This window comes from Folsomia candida, unplaced genomic scaffold (genome assembly GCF_002217175.1).
Source record: "Folsomia candida strain VU population unplaced genomic scaffold, ASM221717v1 Fcan01_Sc033, whole genome shotgun sequence".
Lineage (NCBI taxonomy): Eukaryota > Metazoa > Arthropoda > Collembola > Entomobryomorpha > Isotomidae > Folsomia > Folsomia candida.
In genome coordinates, this window is record NW_019091225.1 from 1,335,271 (window position 1) to 1,357,209 (window position 21,939).

General features: G+C 37.5%; 7 protein-coding genes across 10 annotated transcripts; 3 read left to right on the forward strand and 4 right to left on the reverse strand.

Moving 5' to 3' along the window:
- The first annotated feature begins 695 nt into the window (after window positions 1-695).
- LOC110860693 (esterase E4-like) lies at window positions 696-4,636 on the forward strand. Its single transcript, XM_022109785.2, has 12 exons — window positions 696-1,338; window positions 1,404-1,544; window positions 1,892-1,960; window positions 2,035-2,119; window positions 2,203-2,342; window positions 2,415-2,500; window positions 2,955-3,111; window positions 3,181-3,358; window positions 3,435-3,613; window positions 3,829-3,976; window positions 4,058-4,190; window positions 4,250-4,636. Exons 1-12 carry the CDS (start codon window positions 1,006-1,008, stop codon window positions 4,446-4,448), a joined length of 1,848 nt encoding a protein of 615 aa, XP_021965477.2. The 5' UTR covers window positions 696-1,005; the 3' UTR covers window positions 4,449-4,636.
- A 1,249-nt stretch (window positions 4,637-5,885) lies between these two features.
- Window positions 5,886-10,054, forward strand: LOC110860645 (mitochondrial fission 1 protein). 4 transcript variants are annotated; one of them, XM_022109726.2, is made up of 8 exons: window positions 5,886-6,100; window positions 6,176-6,263; window positions 6,323-6,397; window positions 6,485-6,560; window positions 6,621-6,733; window positions 6,817-6,826; window positions 6,908-7,046; window positions 10,009-10,054. In XM_022109726.2, the coding sequence occupies exons 2-8, from the start codon at window positions 6,222-6,224 to the stop codon at window positions 10,013-10,015; spliced, it is 462 nt and encodes a 153-aa protein (XP_021965418.1). In that variant the 5' UTR covers window positions 5,886-6,100; window positions 6,176-6,221; the 3' UTR covers window positions 10,016-10,054. The 4 variants fall into 4 exon arrangements, with proteins under 4 accessions (XP_021965418.1, XP_021965417.1, XP_021965419.1 ...); XM_022109725.2 differs by lacking the exon at window positions 10,009-10,054 and adding an exon at window positions 7,333-7,757 and having other exon boundaries at window positions 5,889-6,100; XM_022109727.2 differs by lacking the exon at window positions 10,009-10,054 and adding an exon at window positions 7,333-7,757 and having other exon boundaries at window positions 5,889-6,095.
- On the reverse strand, window positions 7,976-9,344 carry LOC110860644 (NAD-dependent protein deacylase sirtuin-5, mitochondrial). The gene is made up of 6 exons (XM_035860468.1): window positions 9,136-9,344; window positions 8,912-9,065; window positions 8,622-8,842; window positions 8,414-8,550; window positions 8,196-8,346; window positions 7,976-8,123 (listed from the first exon to the last, which is right to left on the reverse strand). Exons 1-6 carry the CDS (start codon window positions 9,234-9,236, stop codon window positions 8,069-8,071), a joined length of 819 nt encoding a protein of 272 aa, XP_035716361.1. The 5' UTR covers window positions 9,237-9,344; the 3' UTR covers window positions 7,976-8,068.
- Window positions 10,055-10,270: 216 nt separating the features above from the next.
- Window positions 10,271-11,343, reverse strand: LOC110860646. The gene is made up of 3 exons (XM_022109729.2): window positions 11,137-11,343; window positions 10,910-10,980; window positions 10,271-10,757 (listed from the first exon to the last, which is right to left on the reverse strand). Coding segments are annotated over exons 1-3 (459 nt in total). The 5' UTR covers window positions 11,138-11,343; the 3' UTR covers window positions 10,271-10,370.
- A 212-nt stretch (window positions 11,344-11,555) lies between these two features.
- On the forward strand, window positions 11,556-15,194 carry LOC110860700 (venom carboxylesterase-6). Its single transcript, XM_022109790.2, has 10 exons — window positions 11,556-12,577; window positions 12,650-12,787; window positions 12,855-13,002; window positions 13,068-13,100; window positions 13,171-13,323; window positions 13,390-13,580; window positions 13,818-13,992; window positions 14,056-14,388; window positions 14,462-14,582; window positions 14,919-15,194. Exons 1-10 carry the CDS (start codon window positions 12,296-12,298, stop codon window positions 15,094-15,096), a joined length of 1,752 nt encoding a protein of 583 aa, XP_021965482.1. The 5' UTR covers window positions 11,556-12,295; the 3' UTR covers window positions 15,097-15,194.
- On the reverse strand, window positions 15,125-20,568 carry LOC110860701. The gene is made up of 10 exons (XM_022109791.2): window positions 20,436-20,568; window positions 17,693-19,594; window positions 17,279-17,624; window positions 17,052-17,221; window positions 16,899-16,988; window positions 16,701-16,835; window positions 16,527-16,629; window positions 15,753-16,310; window positions 15,583-15,689; window positions 15,125-15,503 (listed from the first exon to the last, which is right to left on the reverse strand). Exons 2-10 carry the CDS (start codon window positions 17,788-17,790, stop codon window positions 15,203-15,205), a joined length of 1,908 nt encoding a protein of 635 aa, XP_021965483.1. The 5' UTR covers window positions 17,791-19,594; window positions 20,436-20,568; the 3' UTR covers window positions 15,125-15,202.
- On the reverse strand, window positions 20,408-21,878 carry LOC110860556 (ras-related protein Rab-2). The gene is made up of 3 exons (XM_022109618.2): window positions 21,569-21,878; window positions 21,218-21,296; window positions 20,408-21,123 (listed from the first exon to the last, which is right to left on the reverse strand). The coding sequence occupies exons 1-3, from the start codon at window positions 21,746-21,748 to the stop codon at window positions 20,771-20,773; spliced, it is 612 nt and encodes a 203-aa protein (XP_021965310.1). The 5' UTR covers window positions 21,749-21,878; the 3' UTR covers window positions 20,408-20,770.
- Between the last annotated feature and the right edge of the window lie 61 nt (window positions 21,879-21,939).

The following is a 21,939-nucleotide window of genomic DNA, read 5'->3' on the forward strand; positions in this document are numbered from 1 at the left end:
CAAAGATGCAGTCATGGGATCGATATGTGGCCAATCAATCAATATTAATTAGTGGTCATTTACATATGGAAACACATGTACGTACAAGAGTGCATTCCGGGTTAGGGTGTGCAGAAAAATTGGCAAATATTTGCATAATTCGTGCATAATGCATCGTATAGAAGATGAGACGATACGTAATAAATGTGTAAAAGGCGGATTTATGCAATGGCAATTATTTACACCGTGTTTTCCAGGTAAAACATAAAACTGGTCCGACTTACATGTACATCAACGTCAGAGCAAATGCCAAAGTGCAAATTGCACTGGAATTTCGTACTGTGTGCCAGTACATAAACAATGTTGTAAGTAGCGCATTGATGTGAATTGGATAAGACGGATGCTAATAAATAATTTGTAAGTGCAGTTTCATTGGGTATCATATCATTCCATCCCAAAATCTGCAACTTTTCAAGTTTTCCTTGGACTTGGACTTGAAGGTGTTACTTTTTTCTGCTAAAATATTCTCCTATAACGTAATGTGACGTTGCGTAATCATATAAATAATATGTCTGCGATATGGTTTTGTTTGATAGTCTGGTCTGTGAAAAAGCGGCTAATGCACAAAAAATTGTTCGTTTAAAGAACGCAGCAGTATGTACATAGTTATGATGATAAAGAATTGGTAGGAAGGAATTGGCTGGATTGACCCTGTCTGTCCATCTACCTATTTGGCGTTCCATTAGGTAGATGAAATCGCCAGGATTTTTCCATGTATAAGAATCCGGAGAGTTTTCATGCATCTCTCCAGTCGGCGAGATAGCCTGGACATGATCGAAATAAGAATTAGGTGGTGGTGTGTACGTAACCATTTGAATTTGGAGCTGGGATCTCACATTTCCCCGAAATTGTTGAAAGAATAATTAGGTAGTGGCGTGTATGTGTTCGTTACCATTTGAATTTGGCGCTGGGATTTTAGAGGCTTCTAAACTTATAAACAAATAATTGAGTTGACTCAAATTCGACATGGTTTTCGTCCCACCCGCGCCGCCGATGGTGTTCGCGGTGAATATTTTGTGCCGCTTGTTCACCTGCAAAGAGCCTTATCAACTTCCGGAAATCGTCTATGATAACGGGAACGATTTGATCTCAGCGAATTATATGAATAGTAATAGAAACGATATTGATGATGACGGTAGTGGTGAAGACAACAATTTCTTCGACCCGGTCCTCGCCCCGGAGAAGAATTTGGTCGAAACGGAGAAAGGCGTGCTCGAAGGGTATTATCAAACTACGTCTGGAGGGAGGAAAATTGGAGCGTTTGAAGGAATCCGATACGGACAGGCGCATCGGTGGGAGGTATGTGGGAAATTAATTACTTGGAAAAATTTTCAAAACTTTGCTAAAATGACTCTGATATGCAGAAAGCGTTAGCAACAAAAGGGTGGAAAGGCGTGTTACAGGCAAAAGCGCCAGGATCGGATTGCTTGCAATTTCATGTCAAGAAACTTCTCAGCATTTACGGGAAAGAAGATTGTCTGTTTCTAAACGTTTATACACCTGTGGTAAATAGGCAAATTGACTCGGATGGTTGTAACCGTGTAAAAAAGTATGAAAATTTTTGCAAATATTTTGCAAAAATAATGAGATGTGTAGTGACTTGATTTTATATCGTTCGAACTTGTGTACAGGTTTTTACGAATTTTACTGGGTTACAAACATCTCGGTAAATTGAGAGGAAAATTCACCGTGTAAAAGATGTGGGCAAATTTAGCAAATATTTTGAAAATAATGAGACTTGCATTTCTCTCTTTCGAACTTGTGTACAAGTTTTTGCGACTTTTACTGGGTTACAAATATCCGAATGCCTTGGTTAAAAACGGTAGATGCGTAAATTTGAGGATTTGTGTAGATTTCCGGAAATAAGAAAAATGCCAAACTTCCCGTCGTGGTTTACATTCATGGAGGAAGCTTCCTATTTGTAAGTTAGAGTGCGGGGGCACTTTTGAGACACGATTTGTTGTACATACTTACGATTTAATTGTGAATTACAAGGGATCCGGAAGTGATTATGGGCCATCCTACTTGCTAAATGAGGACGTCGTACTGGTCAACTTGAACTACCGGCTAGGAGTTTTGGGTAACGAAACTTGGTTTTGTTTCCAAATTTTCATTTTTTTTCGAAACAAATACGAATTAAATTTACACATGCTGTTTTTTCAGGTTTTATGAGCACGGGGGACAACGTCTTGCCAGGAAATTTCGGTTTAAAAGACCAAGCTTTGGCTATTCACTGGGTCAAGGATAACATAGCGGCATTCGGCGGTGATCCGGATCAGATTACGTTGTGGGGCTTATCGGCAGTAAGAGGATTTTACGTCTTGGGTAGTAATTTATCTTGTCTGAACTTATACATATGTAAGTGTGTTTATCAGGGGGGAGCATCCGTTCACCTTCATATGATGTCCAACCAGACCAAGCATCTCTTCAAGAGAGCAATTTCTCAAAGTGCCTCAGCCTTGTGAGTTACTAAATTTGTTATCTTGCGAAGCTCATTTATTCGCAAACTAAGCAATTTTGTAATTTTGAGAGAAATTTGAGTTATCCATTTTGCATACGCAATTTTTTGTAAAATTATTGTTTTACAAGTTATCTATGAATTGTCCAAAGATTTTTGTATATAATTTTGCAAAAATTTATAAACAACGAGGAAATTCACTTTGATTGCATTTCTGTAAATTTCTGTAAAAAGTTGACAAATTTTACACCTTCCAAATTTACTGTGCGTTTTCTCCTCTACGGATGCAAAATCTCTGCCATATGTGACTATTGAGAGATCGTGTCTTATGCAAATTTCATACTAATTAAATTTGTGATCGATTGACACAAATTTGCCTAAAATATGAGACCAGACGCTGGGACACCTCCATGTCAGTTTTAATAACTGCTTACTAATCACGCTTCAAAATATTTAGCTGTCATTGGGTGGTCTCCCCACCCTGGAGGGCTCGCGGAACGACGGAAGATCTCGCTAAATATTTCCACTGCCCGATCAACAACGCGGAAGAAATGGTCCGTTGTCTTAAAACGATCGACCCTGTCAGCGTTGTTGCTGCGCAAGTGCATCTGCTGGTAATTTTTGCACAATTTGCCAAATTTTCTTTTTAAAAACGACGATAATTTTACGATTTTTTTCCAAAGAAATGGATACCATTTCCACCCCTAATTTTCGTCCCGACTTTAGAATTGGAGAACGAGGAGGACCCCGGCTCCGAATTTCTGACCGAATATCCGGAAGATTTATATAGAAAGGGACTAGTCGAGAAAAAACCGTGGATCGTTTCCACCACGGAGCATGAAGGACTAAGTGCAATATTAGGTATTTCTTCGTATGGGTTGATAACATCTTATCGGAATTGAGGAGTTTACAAAATTGTCTTCCAATTTCCATAAAGCTGTGGAACTGCTAATGCGTTGGTCTGGGTTTAAGCTATATTGGAACAAGATCGCGAAATACGTGTTAGACTTGGATTACCTCGAGTTGAAAAATGTGAGAAAAATTGTGGACAAAGTTACACGATTTTATCTCGGAAATCGAAAAAGTACGGAAGGGACGCAGTTCGATTATTCAAATGTGAGACGAATTTTAGTTATTAATTGATTAAATTAACTTTAATGTTCGACTTTCGAACGTCAAAATCAAGCAATCTCGTTATTTTGTAAAATTTTATGCAAAGATGTTACTCAATTGTTTTGCAACAACCAACAATTTACAAAATTTACTCTGTGTGAATTTCATAGAAATTTTTTTCCGAATTAATGTTCAATTTTGAAAATTGACTTTTTCAGATGATTACTGATCGATATTTCCATTTTCCGATTGTCAAAGGGATTCAAGCACACTCTGAAATTGCTCCGACGTATTCGTATTATTTTTCCTTTAGTAAAGGGAACTATTCCTTGGGCAATTGGAATTTGCATAGGCCGAGAGAGTGGGGTGCGTATTTAAATACTAATGAATTATTAATTATCTAATTAAATTTGATAACCAGTTAACATAATTATGCTCCATCCTCAGGAGCCGGTCATGGCGAGGACGAGCATTACTTTTTTAATTCCACCATAAACTTCCCAGGTTTTCAGAGAGGGGATCCTGAATACAAATTGAGTAAAATTATGCTAAATTTCGCCACAAATTTCGTCATGAATGGGTGAGCAATTTTTGTCGTAGGTTGAATTTTGCAATGTTTAAGAACTCAATATTTTTCAGAACACCAACTTTCACTCGATCCGACTCGGGTGGAAACTGGTTGAAGGAAAGTCAATTGCCAATCTGGGAACCGGTGGTAAATCCGAGAAAAATTAGTTTACTCCAGTTTGACGAAGACATTAAAATGATAACGCCAAATTTGAAACGTGTCATGTTTTGGGAAAGCCTGCACCTTCCGGATGCTAAGTTGTGGCTTTAAGTGTGATATTTTTGCGTATAGAGTTACTATTAAGGTGTCTTTTTATAGAATTGTGTAATATGTGATACATAAGAAATATTCGCAATAAATGTAATTTTTTGCATGTGCCATATTAAACTAACACAAGCCGGTATTTGATATTGTTTTGCGAGAAACTTGAGACAAAATAAAATGCTAACAAATTACAATATTTACATGGTTTTAAATTACAAAGTCATACTTTTCGCACCCACATGCAGGACAAAGTCTACATAATTACTTCGCAAAATGACAACGATGGATAATGAGCTAATCCTAATTATCCATAAATGGCAATGACTGCATAATAATGCGTAGTAATAAAAACTTGTTAGTTTCGCGAAAGAGAAGACAAATTCACTTAAAAATGACTACATGCTATAGATCATAAGTATTCAACCTTGTTTACACTCTACTGGAGAGATGACAGAGATGCGTCTGTTTAATTATATAGAAAAGTTTAATTGTTGATTTGATTTACGTAAGTTTGCTATACTGTTACGCCAGATAAAAGTAATTTTGAGATGGAATTTATTTTAATTAAATAGGAGATCATAAGCTCGTTAACAAAAATGTAATTAGGTAGTTGGAAGCATCTAAATAAAAGATTGGAATTAAATGTTCATTGGTATAATTACTGCGATTTACGTCTAAATTAATTAATGGTTCACAGCAGGAGGTTCACATTATTCTGTCAAAACTAAAATTATTAAAGTGCGCACGTTTTTTTAGGAATGTAAAAAAGCGTAAAATTTATTGCACTACTTTTTACGCTCACTGAAATTAAGTGACAATTTGACATGTTGAGGATGAAATTAGGTAAGAATTTGACATTTTTTTACAGCTCCAAAAATCAAGAACTATCAAGTCAAGGGCATACATAAACTTTTAGTTTAGTGACAAATTAGTTTTATTAGTCAGATTTATTTGTCTGGTCGCACCAAGGACGTAAGTGTAAGGGCCCGTTCATATATTACGTCATCAAAAAAATCGGATTTCCAGACCCCCCCCCCCCTACCCCCTTTAACATGGGCAAGATAGGCACGATATCATTGGTGGTCAGACCCCCTCCCCCCCCTCTCTTGTTGACGTAATATATGAACGGGCCCTAAGTACGCATTTTTCGTAAGAAATATGCTTCAAAATTATCCGCGTTGTTTCGTTGTTTGCAAAGTCATATTTCGAAGCGAAATAAATTGGAAAATGTGGAAAATGTCTGATTGCCTATAGTAGCAGACGACTAAAATGAAATGCATTTTACCAGTTGGATTGACAATTGACAAAGCACTAGCATGTTTCATGAAAACTGGAAAAAATTGCAAAAAATAGAATCGCATGCAAAAATATTTTTGATTTCGGCTCGATCGGGTACTTTCTTGCTCGGAGTAATGTTTTTGCAAGATCTCCTCTCGGCTAACTTCATCCTTGGTCACGAGGACTGAGTCAGCCAAATATATTTTTCGTTCAAGTCAGACTTCTTACGTCAGATATTTGCAATTATTTTGAAATCTTACTTTATAAAAATTAAAACGTTTGGAAATTCCATTTCGAAAACAGTGTGAGAAATCGAGGACGATAGGAACCAAGTTAGTGTCAGGGTTGAAATTTGACTTTAAATTGAATAAATTGGCAAGGTTTTTAAAATTTGGTTAATAATAGACTTTATGTTTTCATCGCGAAAAGTTAATTGTGATGTTTGTAAATTGCAGGAGACGAGAGGAAGATAACTGTTATTGAAATCGTATTCAGATAAGGATGGAAGTACTTACAGATTTCGTGACGGATGATTATCTTCGGGTAATAATTTATAGGTACCCAATTGTTAATTTGTGATTTAATTAGTATTTTGTACTTAGGAATTTGAGGTTAAATACAACGATGAGATAGCCAACAGCAATGGGAAACCGAACGACGAGACGGTATTTCAATATGTGAGTGTTATCATTAAGAAGTTGGCTTCAAATGGCTGGGTTATCTTACCCTTTTCATCGTCATGATGTCTTCGTTATTATTTTCAGGCTTGGTGTCTAACCCGATCCAGACTGTTGTCCGATGTGAAGAAAGGGGTCATGTTTCTCGAACAACTATTAGCCAGTGAGATTTTACTTGTTGTCGCTACTACAGGCAAAATCAACCAAGTCGAGTTATTTTCAGGTTGTAAAACGGACCAGGCCCACAAACGGGATTATTTGTACTATCTGGCGGTCGGATACACGAGAATGAAGGATTTCACAGTGGCTAGAAAGTATATCAAAAGTCTCTTACAGGTAGCTAACATTTAGAGCACTAGAACATTAATTATTATACATGCATCAGTTTGCTAATTGATTTGTTAATTCCGCTTCTTTAGTTGGAACCTGGTAAGAGACCATAATCTTCTTCTACTTATGGTTATTGTTGGAACTATTAGTCTAATTTTGTGCTTTATTCGATCGCCTTAGGTAATCGCCAAGCTCAAGAACTAGAGAAAGCTATCAAGAGTGAGATGGAAACTGAGGCGTTGAAGGGAGCCGCGATGGCGGGGGGTGGCCTACTTGCAGCCGGCGCTCTGGTCGCACTGGGAATGGCCTTGTTGAAAAAGTGATTAAGTCTTAACGCTCTAAATTTATTTATGCTGTATTTCGATAACATACTGTCTTGATAAGCTTATGTATTTGTTATATGTATTTATCTTGTCGACGAATTGTATCTAGATACTTTGGCGTTTTCTAGCAATTTGGTTTTGTGGGCATATTTATTTATGTATTTATTCTACTTTCAACTTTCCTGTTTCGTGCTTTTTCTTTAGCAAGTAAACATTTATAAAATTATGCACATCCTACCTCTATAAATTAAACTATGAAACTATGTACTTTTTGATAAATAGGAAATGAAATGCAGTCTCCTCCTCTTCCTTGGTCCCCCACTCAGGATTCAGGAAATAATTCGATTCAGCTCTCAACTCTTCTGGTCCTTAAAGCTTCGATATTAATGAATTAAGATGAAATATAAGAAGACAACAATATTTATCACGCAGTTCGCATAAGTAATGAAGGTTAAAGCTTGAATTATACACAATTTTCGTTATGTTACTTTACGTCAATTCCTATATTATTATGTGCCCGTACTGAATTATATATATATTATAGATATGTCGTAATAATGAATTTGTAATGGTATTTGTAGTGCCTAAAAGTAAGGTGAGATTTTAAACTGATGGTCGGTGAAAGTGTGATTCTGATTAAAAGCATATGTAACTGGAGGCTAGTACTTTGGCGAATAGAGAGCTATTAAATTTATTATAGATCGTGATATGAATTGATCTTTATTGTGAAGAGATGAAAATCAAAGATATTATCAATATGAATAATAACCAAACAATTAGTGAGGGTATTCATTATTTCTTCGTATCCTTAGTATTCTTCGTATCGTAAGATAACTTACGAAGCTTACGAGATTTTGCAAGCGTCGTAAGATTTTGTCATCGAAAATCACGTTACTACGCTTACGATTTTTACTAAGCTTGACCCCTTGTTTTTTCTTCGTAAACTATTTTACGATACGATGGATACGAAGAAATAATGAATACCCTCAATATACCTTAATGAAATTCATGTACACTATTATTTCTTCAAGGCATTCGGTAAAGTTGTCCCGCACGGCCCAGAAATATGAAACCTGTGCAAATATTCATTAACGTTTTATCGAAGTTAAATCAAATGTTTATTAAAATGAACTTTTTTCCCTTACTGATATCCCAGCGTGGCCGGAGTGTGTTCTAAATTGAACTCGGCAACGGGAACGCCACGTTTGGCGACGTAAGGGCCAAACTCGTTTGCTGGTGGAACAATTGAGGATGTTCCAATGATCATCATGAGGTCACATTTATCCAGCCATTCATCTAAAACAAAACGTACTTGTAGTGTTTAATTAATCATAGTTTATTACGTATTAGGATAAAAATGTACAGGTCGTCTTCATATCCTCATCGGTCGGGTCTTCATCAAACCAAATGATATGAGGACGCACGAGTCCGCTGCATTTGACGCAACGAGGCAAGTTCTCGGGAGGAATGGCGGCGTCTGGAGTGTCCTTGTCGGGACATCTGCATATGTAGATATATATTGATAAAATAATGAAATTTGGTCATGACATGACATTTCTGGACCTACTGACCCCTTGCCATCTAATGCTGGACAGATCGGAGAGTCATAATTATCCGCGACATGAGCGCAATTGGGATTTATGCATCGCGTCTTAAACAAAGTGCCGTGGAGTTCGATGACGTCTTTGGATCCGGCTCTGGTGTGGAGTTCGTCAATGTTTTGTGTAATTATTTTCAACGTTTTGCCTTCAGATTGGAGCCGTTCCTGTACCTCGGTGAGGGTCGTGTGCGCCTAAAAAATTGGGTAATACGTGTTACAGAGAAATTGTGAAAGTGTGATTATATAATTACAATTAAATACCACATTAGGAATTTTTGGAAATACGACTTCTCTCCGAAAATGGTACAGTTCCCAAACGAGGGATGGATCCGAGGTGAACTTGCTCATCATGGCGATGTCCTCAATAGAGAAGCCACGCCAATAAGCCCCCTCACCGCGGAATGTAGGAATCCCACTAAAAACAGGCAATTTTTTGCAAAGATAAGATACATCTGCTTGGATAAGTGAAAATATTTGAGTTTAACCTTTCTGCCGAGATTCCAGCTCCGGTGAGGACCACGATGAATTTCGAAGATTGAAACACTTTTTGAAATTCTGAAATTGATGTGGATGGTTGTGCCGTCATTTTCGGTAGGGATACAAAAATACCGAGAGAATTTGAAGACAAGAACGACAACGAGAAAACAGAATGACAATGAGAAGGATTTTGCCAGTACTTAAATATTAGTAGACTCCACGCGATTAAGAACTGGTGTGTCCAGTTTTGTCCAGAGTCGACTAAAATTTAGTGTTGGACGTGTTGGATTGGATTGAGTAAGATAGATGAATAAATCAATGTTGACATGTGTACAACGACATTTGTATGTAGAATATATGTAGATTAGGTAATCAAAAGTAGTTTAAGTAATGTTGTCCTTTGAAGATTGAAGAGGATGTACTTGTCCAAATAAGTTACATATGTGTACACACACACATCAAAATGCAAATTAAGCTTGTGAGAGTTGGCATGCAATTTTTTCACTACATGAATAAAATGACACGAGATGGAAACTGGGCGTTGAAGGGAGCCGCGTGGACTATTTACGCCGGCGCCCTGGTCGCTGGGAATTGCCTTGTTGAAAAAGTGATTAAGTCTTAACGTTCTAAATTTACTTATGGTGTACCTCGATATCTTGATAAGCTCATGTGTAATGTGTAACACATGATGTATTTGCTATATGTATTTATCTTGTGGATAAATTGTACCTATTTTTGCAAGCAAATTTTGGTTTGTGAGCATATTTATTTGTGTGCTTATTCTACCTTCCTGTTTCGTGCTATTTAGTAATTAAATAAAGATTTATTTATATTATGCAAATCCTCCCTTTATAAATTAAACAGGTACTTTATGATGATAGGAAATGAAATGCAGTCTCCTCCTCCTTGGTCCCCCACTCAGGAAACAATTCAATTCAACTCTCAACTTTTCCGCTGGGTCCTTAAAACTTCGATATTAATGCATTAAGATAAAATGAAAGATACCACTATTTATCATGCCGTTCGCATAATTAATAAAGTTTAAAACTTGCATTATGTTACAATTTTTGCTATGTTACTTTACGCCACGGCAATTCCTATATTATGTATGCGCCCTTACTGAATTATATTAGCTAGCTTGCATTGCATTATATTTAAAATCTTTATTCAAGTGTCATTCCCAATTCATCACATACATTGAAATTTGAATAAGTTCAACTACAATGTTCTACCTTTGACACTTTTATTCGGGCGATGACCCCAACTCCTCCCCTTCCTTCGCTATGCGGCGAACAAGCATAAACTCTTGGTGCCCCTTATCAATGAGATCAGGATACAAGACTGGAGGGAAGATGACTTGGTAGTCGTTCATGTTGTGCAGGTCGCCGGGGTAATTCTGAGTAGTCCAGGCAAATAAGTAAGGGATGTACAACCTGAAGGCCTTGTATAGGTCGGCAACCCTATTGCGCTCCATTTCGATAGTGTTCCGAAGGTTTTCGATGTGCTCTTTGTACGCGGGTTCAGTATCTTTAATCGCTTTTTGCCACATGTCCTTCTCCTGGTGGAGCCGAGTATTATCCGCAACCAGACTTGCATTTTTCTCGCATAACTCTCGATACTCCTTGAGCAGCTGGAAAAATAAAATAGTAGAAATCAAGTTATTCCTAGTTTAATTATGAGCTTAATATCCTATTCTATCATAATAAATAGTTCCCATTTTCCTAAGTAAAAGCAGGATCACTGATCTTATCTTATATCGTAGATCCGATAAAATGTGCTTACCTCCTGGGCTCGTTCGTTGGATGATTCCTTGGACGACTGACGACCATCCTGGTTGACCTCAATTTTATCCACTATTGAATTTAAAAACATGTGATAATTAAGTTAAACAGTATTTTAATTTTTTAGTAGAAGTTAAAAACAAAGTATATGTACACAAATTGTGTCGCACAATTTTAGAATTAAAAAAACTTTGTCAATTCATTTAATTACAATCCTACGAGACTTACTTGTGTCCTGCCTTCCTCAACTTCTTACACTGCTTTCGAAATGATATTTCCAACGGTTTTTCAAGAAAAAAACTAAGATTTTCGAACAATTTGTAATTATCTCTAGCTGCAAAAAAAATCTCTGCTCTGCTGCTGGCTGAATGAACGAGTAAAAAGTAAAAAAAGAGTAAAAAAGTTTGATTGATTCCTGCTCTTCTACATATTTTTTTTCGCGGAAGGTGGCCCTGAAGGCTCTGTTGGCTGGTGTGAACCAGTTAAAACCTCAAATATAATATGATAATACTCATAAAAATTAATTATAGAAAAATTCATTGCAAATCTTGAAATAAAAATGGGTATTCATAAATAGCATTTTTTCGGAATATGAAACTCGATTTTAGAAACTATTTTTTGAGTCAAAAATTTTGACATACCTCAATCAGTAGGATTTCAGAGCACTAGAGATGATTTTTTCTGTATTTTTTTTATACAATTTTTCACTAAAACAATAGAAAACACAAGTATACGATACACCCTTGATTTATGGAGCAACAAAAAATGTCAAATTCGTCCTCAACATGTCCACCTGTCACCCGTAATTAATTTCAGAGAGCAGAAAGTAGTCTAATTAATTTTATGCTTTCATACATAACCCCTTGCCTATACAAACTTCAATAATTTCCGTTCTGACAGAATAATGTGAGACACCCTGCTGTGAACCGTCATTAATTTAATAGTACCCACAAGGGAAAATATTTGATTGAGAATACCAAAAACTAACAGATAAAGAAATCAAATACCAAAATTTGCTTGAAAAAATCCATGCCTTGCAAAGTTAGTTGGAATTTAGGCAATTTTGTTGTAAAAACTTATGTTTGTCCATTTACAATACATTATTATTTATTGGTTTTCACGCATATTTTTTGCTGTCGGTATAATAATTAATTGGTCATTACCGTAATGAGATGACGAAGAAAGCATAGTTGATAATGGAAATAATTGCACCTGTAAAGAGGTCACGTCCAGAGATGCGTGACACGTCCCATTACATATTTACACTACCCTTTTGTCTCATCTTGTTTTGTTCTTTTTGCAAAATCATATATGTTCCCAATAGTACGGAAATAACGAGTATGTCCCAAAATTCAAAACAACTCGGCTTTTCATTCCACTCGCAGAGATGACATTGACCACAACAACAATGGTGTTTTTAATGGCCGCCGCAATTTTAGGATTTGTCGCAGGCACGACGCTCATAATTTCGAGGCAGTGTGTCGACAATCCGTCCATGTGTCCAGATAATAATGGAAATCAGTTCTTCTACTATTGGACCACGGGACAGAGACCGATCGTGGCGACGGGATCGGGCGACGTTCGTGGCGTAACGTGGACGTCGCGGGATGGAAAAGCGTTCTCAGCCTTCTTGGGGATACCGTATGCACAAGTGGAGACCCGTTTTGAGGTGAAAATAGTGCTGAAAAACATTAAGATAACGTAAAGGAAATTGATTTATTTTTAAAATTGTATAAAAAAGCCGGCGAAACCTTATCCGAAATGGGACGAAGTCCGCGAAGCTGCCACGTTCGGTCCGGTATGTCTTCAAGTTGATCGGAAAAAGTGGATCATTTCCGGTTCGGAGGACTGTCTGTTTCTCAACGTGTATTCGCCACAGGTTTAATTTCTTAATTCATTGATAAGCGCGGTTAATGGATAATTGACAAGGTTATCTTAAATATTAGATAAGTAACGATTCCCTCCTCCCAGTTATGGTTTGGATTGATGGATCGCTCGGATGGCAGCATGGTTCTGGGGACAAGGTCAACCCTAAGAATTTTATGGATGAGAAAGTCGTCCTCGTCACGTTCAACTTTCGACAGTCGTCCCTTGGTAGATATTTACATACATAATTTGAGAAAAATTTGAAATAAATGGGGATACAATTTTCATTTTAGGATTTTTAAGCTCGGGCGATGGAGAAGTTCAAGGTAGAGAAAACTATTTAGTTAGAAAATATGTACATGCATTTTTCTACTAATTTAAATAATTGATGGTCAGGAAATTTTGGATTGAAAGATCAAGTCCTCGCGTTAACCTGGGTGAAGAAAGAAATTAAAAATTTCGGCGGTGATCCCGACCGTGTCACAATTTTCGGGTCGGACAGCGGTGCAGCGTCAGTTCATTTGCATATGTTGTCACCCATGTCGAAAGGTAGAGTGAGAAACCTTGACCCAATTTATATAGTTTTGCACAATTATTAATTATGCAAATTTTTAGGCCTTTTCCACCGTGCCATCTCCCAATCAGGGTCAGCCCATTGTCCGTGGACACTAATGCATAACGCAGCCTCAAAATTCGCCTCATTAGCGGAACAACTGGACTGTAACGGAACCTCTACGAAATCAAAGTTGGATTGCATCCGGTCAAAAAGTGGGGAAGAAGTGGTCATGGCAGAGTGGAAAATGAAGGTCGACTTGATAATTAATTGCTAAAAATTAATTTATTATTAATTAATTTGGACTTATTGGACGACGTGATTGCTTTAAAATAACGCTAATGTATTTATTCCAAGATTAAGATATTACACCTTCAGTGAAACTTTTTAGAAATCGAAAAACTTTTTTTCAAAGTTAATTAATTAATTATTATTTTCAATAATTGATAAGCTAAAAGAGCTTATTTATTTTATTAATTTTAAAATAAAGAATTCGACTTGGAATGGCGAACCGTACGCGACGTTTGGCCCCACGGTGGAGAAAAGTGGATCGAATCGATTTCTGGATAAGACGCCGAGAGAGCTCATTTCTTCCCGAGGGGGCGATATGGTGCCTTGGATTGTCGGATTTAATGAGGAAGAAGGTCGCTATTTCGGGTCAAAAGGTCACGTCAAATTTAAAACTTTTCAAAAATCCATTACTTAACTTTGGACCTTTGTTTTTACAGTTCTAAACAGCGTATATTTGACGAACGAGTTGAACACAAATTGGAAATCTCTCGCCCCCATTTCCTTCTTTTATGAAGACATTTTTCCATCGCAGGCGGAAAAAGATAGTTTCTCGTCACGTTTACAAAACACGTATTTCGGAGGACGCTACATTGGTCGGGGGGACACGTGGGAAAATTACACGAATTTGTACACGGACAGGTATTACTTGTCTGGAATAATGGAGAGTGTCAAAGGTCACGGGGGTGTTGTGTACCCCTATATTTTGAAGTACAAGAGTGACCTCACCTACTATACGGGATTTATTACTGGAGAATTTAGGATTAAGAGGGGTAACTAAATAATTAGTTAATTAAGCTAATTGTTGGGGTGAAATAATTAATTTATTCGTCATACTTTATTAAGCACCCTCCCATTTTGACGAGTTATTCTACCTCTTCAACTGGGAGTGGACATTGGAACAGATTTGGTACACGAACTTTTCCAAAAAGTTGGTCAAAATGTGGGTCACTTTTGCAGAAACGGGGTACGTAATTTACGTAACGTAAATAATTTTCGTGACAAAAGTTTGCAACCACCAGATTTGTAACCTATACAAAATTTTGGTGGTTGAGATTTTTGTAAAATTTTGTAAAGGTGTCAAAATCTTACATTTTGGCACGTTTACAAAAACTAAAATTACCAGTTAAAAAAAGTTCAGAATTGATGGTAAAATTTGGAAGGTCATACATGCGCTTGGAAAGGTTTCAAAAATTTTACAAAAATTTCAGAATTTATAGCGAAATTTAGAAAGCTGGGCGAAATATCGTGTCTCAAAAATGAAATGGCATAATTAAATATTTCTGGATGCAATTTCTTCAAGGGTTCCTCAAGGCTGGGGAAGTAAACCAGACTGGCCGCAGTATTCTCCCAGTGACAATGGGACCATCAACTGGTACGTTATCGACGCTGACACGAGTATCATGGCGGACGATCCCGGCTGGGAGATAAGATTAGATTATTGGAAAAGTGCAAATTTGCGGGATGACAGTGCTCTTTGATTAATACATGAGAAATCAACTTAAAAAATACACTAATTTGTCAATATCTCATTAATTACCCAGTCATTATAAAAAATACATAATTATTACAAAACGTATCCAAGTTTTACATGAGCTTTGGCCTATTACGTTTGCCTTGCCCTTCTTCGACCGATTTGGCGTTATCTGCCTCGTTCGTCGCACCACCGCCAAACCAACCCCCAAACCAACCACCGGATTTTGGCGTTGACTCCGCGTTTTGACCTCCAGTGACATCTTCCGTAGAACCGAACTGTTTCCGTTGTCTTACGTCGTTCAATATGTTGTAGTTTGCGCGACGATTGACGGCACTGAAGGTTTGGTCAGTTTCCAAATTTTTGAGGATGTCGTTAACCTTTCCGGATTCTTCGAGGTCTGCCATGAGCGAGCTGCAGGGGAGGGGCAATGCATAAATACGGGCAAAAAAACTAGTCAAAAATATGTAAATTATTAAAACATAAACCTCACCCCGTTCCATTTTTGCCCATACTATTTAAATCTCGGACAATTTTGAGATCCTGTTTCCAAAATCGGGACAAAGATTGACGCGTTGTATGAGGTGCGACTTCCTTGATCTGAAAACATTTGTGCAAAAAAATTGCAAAAACTCTATGAAAACTAAAGAAAATATGATCTACCTTCAAAATCAAAACCCCAACGACAATGATAACCCCAATATTAATCCAAGTTAAACCAAAGGAGTTCAATCCCATGAAAAAGTATTCCTGAACGGTATTTTCGCAATAGATTTTCACATGGTTGTGTGTATAGTTTTGTGTCGCGAGGGCCTTGAGGTGGGAATTGCAGCCCAAATTTTCCGGAGGAAAGCCAAGATATCGCTCCGTGATTGCAACGACGGTCGCGAGACCCCACAAAATTCCGCAGTTGACCGCGGGTGGAAGGAGACTGGCGGAAATTGCGACGCCCACGAGAGACCCAGAATTTCCGGCAAGAATGGAAAGAGCGACCCCTGCCCCGGACGGAATGGCGACAAGGACTCCGACGATCAAGGCACGAGTTTCGGACCGTGCGACCATTTGAGGTGTCGGCCACTGGTCGATTTTGTCCCATGGTCCACCCGGTCCAGGAACTTGGAGAAGGATTCCGAATATGAAACCGACCAAGAGGCAGAGAAGAAGGCCGACGAGTTCGGAAATTATGCCAATTCGGACAAGTTGCCAGTCCCGGATGACGGCCTGATAAGGATCAATATTTTTATTAATATTATATTTTGAGGTATGGATTGGTCATCAAGATTGGACATTAATTCACTAAGAATTTGAAAATTAATAAAAATGCATGATTCTCACTGGCATCATAACACGAATTTTGCCAAGTATACATATTTGCTATTCTTTAGCAAACTTGGCAAAATTTGTGCCCATTTTAATTTTTGTGTGTATTTTACTAACCCCAAAAGTCATCGCCATGATGGGACCCATGAGTGGAGAGACTAGCATAGACGCGACCACATTGACCGCGCTATCATCAACGAGACCAAGACCGGCGATCATCCTGTAGGAAAAGAGAAGATGTAAATTTTTCGGTTATCTGTTTCGATAAGGTAAATATTTATTGCCACTCACCCAGCCACGAGGATTAAAACGATATAGTCAAAGGTTAGGATAGCATTTGCCTTGACCGATTGTACAACCTGGGCCACGGTGAGTCTTGATTTAATCGAGGCTACAAAATCTTCGACCCATTTCGACCCCTTTTTCCTGTAAATTATTAAATTCCCAATTAAAATTTACAAGTGCCAATATAATTTGCAAATTGCTCACCCTTCAGGATCATTAGGATCCTCGGATCCTTTTTCGTTATCCTTCTGGTTACCCGTTTCCGGTTCATAGTAAACAGACGAGGCACACACGCTAAGAATGCGTATTTTGTTAAAATTTGCAAAAATTAACCAAAATTGAATTGTAATTTTTTACCAAATTGTGGAATTATGCCTCTTTCCGATTCCCACCGTCTGCAAAAACTTGATTATGACCTCTGACCTGTCGGCACTCACGGTGAAAGAAACTTGTGAATAGTTCCCGTCTACAGATTGACCCCAGCACGCGTTCATAATGTCATACTTGGCAAGACATTCTTCCAAGTGCTGGAAATTTACTAGGAATTATTTATTTACTAATTTGCATAATAATTAATTGCTCACCTTTTCCAGAAATATATTGTCAATTGCATCCTGAATCGCGAGTTCTTCCGCATCTTCCGCCGACTTTTTCTTCCTTTCCATCATTTTGCCGAAATGCTCGTCGAGGTCGCCCTGCTTCGCCCCAATGATGGCCATGGAGTCGCCCGAGACGACGACACGGACCGGAGCGCCGTCTGCCAACGCGGTGTAAACGTCGACCTCATTGCCACCCGTGGAATGGGACCGAATCGTACCGGCCGACGAGGCCAGGGTCGCGTTAGTACTGCCGCTCGAAGGGCCCTCTTCCCCAGAGGGGACGTGAATCGTGAGCCCGCCTCCATTTTCCTTGAGGAATTCGGCGCGGTCTCTGTCGGAAAGGAGATTTAGTTAATTAATTAGCAAATTATTTAGAAAAGTTAGTTGCGACTTATTTACATGCTGCCAGCTTCGATGACTTGGATGCGATGCTCTTTTTGGCGAAGGAGAGCTTCATGATCGCGTATGGGGACGACCACCATGAACAATGACCCCATACTGATACTTTAAGTGGGTTAGACAATCAGATTAATTTTGTGGGAAAAGTTTTAAAGTTTGTCAGACTGAAGTGGCAAGTTTTAATAAATTGTCGTCATGGGGGGCTCCAGTGATCGATGCTGCGAAACGCATGGAAATCGATGAATGTTTGGTTAAATTTTTTCTTAGGTGACAAGATTGCTTGACAATTTATCATAATACAAGGTTACGACAATTGCTTCGAGAGCTTCAAAAACCTTCATTTTTGAAGCGCTAATTATTTGGGCCGTCGCTAACGGTAATTAAAGCACACAAATTTTTGCCGGAACGCCGAAATAGCCGATTTTACATTTACAACTGCACTGATTCTTGTATCCATGGTTACGAAATTAATTCAAGGGAACGAAATGTGAGTGTTGACAAATTTTGGGCGTTTTATTTTTTGGGTGAAAATTTGTGCGGCGCACACTGGAGTCTACAGACTCCAGGCTTTTCGAAAATTAAGGTTTTTCAGTCGTCTAAGCAATTGTCGCAACCTTGTAATACTAAAGTTGTCAAGCAACCTTGCCAAGATTATTTGACAGTTTATCGCTGTATAAGGTTACGAGAAATGCCCGAGTTACAAAATGAATGTTCATTTTAAAATTGTCGTGGGTTACAATTTATTTTTTTAATATTTTGGCTGGAGAATTGGTTTTTCGTCCATGGGAGAAAAACCAATTTTAAAATAATTTTTAAAATGAATATTTTTTTTGCAACTCGACCATTTGTCGCAACCGTTAAGGGAGACGCGTTACCTAGATACTTAAAGTCAAGCAATCGTGCAACCTTGCTTAGGTGAGGCAAAAGTAACAATGGGTGCCCGCAAAAAAAAATGCGTCACCATGGTTACGGCGAAGCCTAAGTATGCATTCGTATACACCCTTTGAAACTGTCGACAAGGCTAGAGCCTAAACGGTTAATCCTACGCAAATGGTGTAAAGAGCAATCGTGCAGAGGAGATTGAGGAGATGCGGTTTTACAGCTTTCCCGATTGAAAAGTTGCATTATGAGCCCCCAAATTTCAATTTGAAACTTTACAATCAAAATTTGAGACACTTGTGTCAAAGGAATATATGCATAAAACCTGATTTTATTGTGTAAAAATCGGTTATGCATCATTTAAAACAAATCCGATTGAGATCGGTTCAAAACTGAAAGAGTTTTGATGGAGGCATCTGAAACTATTTCATGTTGCTAAGCATTCTTCATCAAAATTGCAATGTAGCTGGTTGCTATTAGCAGCCAATATAGCAATTTACTAAAAATAATAGTCGTTGTCTTTAAGACATTTCTGGTATAAAACATTTAGACACACACTTTCTGGTCAGAGTTAGGAAATATCGGATTGGTTATTATTAATCCGAACTAGGGATAATTGTAAATTCTATTGAAAATTTTAAATTTAATTAGATTACTTTGTCAAATTTACTGTCCGTTTTATTGCTACGCAACCATGCATATTTGCATTTTATATTTGAATGTCCTACACATACTTTGGTTTTAAATGTTTATGTGGTCATTTTGCAATTTAAAATCCAATCCTTAATCACAAAAAGTAATCCAGATTTATCTATTTATATTTAATCTTAATCTCAAATCCAGGTGTTTCTAGAAAATTAATTAATCCTGGTGAAAAATTACTACCTAATATAGGTATTTTCAACTAATTTTGCATCGAAAGAATAATCAAATCGCATCGCCTGTTTCAAAGAGCTCACAATATTTGAAGAATAGATTAAAAATTTTGACAAGTGGAATTAATTGTCTGAAAATATGAATCACCTAAAATCCACGAAATAAACTAACTTTAAAAAAGCTTCCTTAGGTGAGGCGCTGCTAAAAGTGAAAAACAAGATTTCTGGCCTTATCTTTTAAATATCTCGTCCCCTCATCATTGTAACAGAAGATGTTGGCTTTGCATCACCGTGAGGCCAGTCATTTTGCGCTAAGCTTCTGCCAATAAAGAATATATTCGCAATAATTCGCAACTCGCTGGAAGAAAGTCTAGGTTCACGAATTTCTCAAAATTATCATTTGTTACTTTCACGTTCGTATTGGGAACTAGTATTGGGAGCTAGTAAATACAATTAACCTTTAACGTACTACCGCCGCTGGCTTGGTCAATTGTTTATAAATTATTTAAGGAAGAAAATCCTACCCTTAAATTTTCGAACGGGGCATTTTTAAAATTGAGCAAAGGTGGTTGAAGTAGTTTGCATAACACATGCAGAAAATTGTACAAGCCAATTAAATTCTGTTACGGGCCATCCATAAATTATGTTAGCTGCCTGAAGTACTGGTTAGCTTGTGAAATAAATTATTTGCTAATCTAATCATATTCATCCTCCGAAATAGTTTTTATAAACTCAAGTTTATAATTCGAAATAATCTGTTTATGCATCAATATATATTTTAATTAGCAATGCTTTAATTATTTTTTTAGTGGTAAATGCAATTTTTGTTATCGTTGCGGTGTGTAATAAACGGCGTGATATGTTATATGGCTAAAATGACTGGCCTCGCGGTGATGCAAAGCCACCATCTCCTGTTACAATGATGAGGGGACGAGATATTTAAAAGATAAGGCCAGAAATCTTGTTTTTCACTTTTAGCAGCGCCTCACCTAAGGAAGCTTTTTTAAAGTTAGTTTATTTATTAGCACAAACAGGATAAAGTTTATCGATTAATTTTAAAATAATTAACTATTAAAATAACTAAATCTGAGTTAATTTTATAAAAATTTAATGCTAAGTTAACAAACAGTAAATTTTGTAAACAAATAATTGTTTGATTGTATCGGTTAGTAAAATACAAGCTTTTGTAACGCATTTAATTGAACTTTTGAGCGTTGTTCAAAGTGGGGAAGATAATGACATTTTCATTTTCTCGATAAAAATTAGATATTAAAATTTTGTCGGATTTTAAAAATACTTGAAATTCTTGAACATCATAAAACAATTAACAGGAGCACTTTCCAGACTGGTTTATCTGTTTCGGACCCAAAGTTAAGCCTTGAGAATCACTCGTAAAATCGACCAAACCATCCTGAAACTTTTTATAGAATTGTTTCGCCGCGTCGATAAAAACTTCATGAACGCCTTCCCCCGTTTTGGCTGAAGTTTCGAAAAAGAGGAGATCGCCATTTTGTGCGGCCAGCGCGGCGCCTTCGTCGGTTTGTACTTTTCGTAAAGCGGAGTCCTTCTTATTTCCAACAATGACGAGGCCGAGGTTCGGGTTGTCGGCGTGTTCTAGAACGTCTTTTATCCAGGAGGGAATACTGTCAAAGGAGGATCGGCTGGTGACATCGTAAACTAATTAAAATCAGAAATAAGTAAAATTCGTGTTCAGAATTTCAAATTGGGCATAAATTATACAAAAATTTCTGTAAATTAAAATTGTATTTACCTAAAAGAACGACTGCAGATCCCCGGAAATAAGAACGAGTAAATGAACGGTACGTTTCCTGCCCGGCTGTGTCCCAGGTCTAAAAAGGTCAAAAGGTCAATGACCTCACGATTTAAAAATACTTGAAGCGATCCACTCGTATGTTTGGAACCCAAAAAACTCAATAATAAAGACAAAATACAGGAAAATTGCAGGTTTTACAAAAAAAAATCAGGCCTCGCGTTACTTTTTGTAATTTACAAAGAATATACAATTCAACGATAAGCAACATCCTGATTTTGAATCGCTTTTCATTGAATTGTTACACCGTAATTAAAGGTCACATCAATTCTATTATTTTAGGCTAATTACCATAATCATGACCTCTTTGCCCTCAATGGAAACATTCTTAGTTTTAAAATCCACCCCCACAGTCGCCTCGTATTCAGTCGCTGATTTGAACTCTGCGTCCGTGAAGCGTTGCAGTATTGCAGTCTTACCGACCGACGAGTCTCCAGCCAGGATGAATTTGAAGAGAAAATCGTGTGCCATATTGATTTTAAATAAATTTCTGGCTAAAAATATTAACTATAAATTTTACAATGTTTCTACTTATTAAATAATAGCAAGCAAGTTCTAGAGCTGGGCCGTGTTGAGAATGAACATCACATGCTTGAGTGAAGTACTTATGTACATGGTGGTGAATCGTTTCGTTATCTTATCAGTGTTTGACCCTTATCATG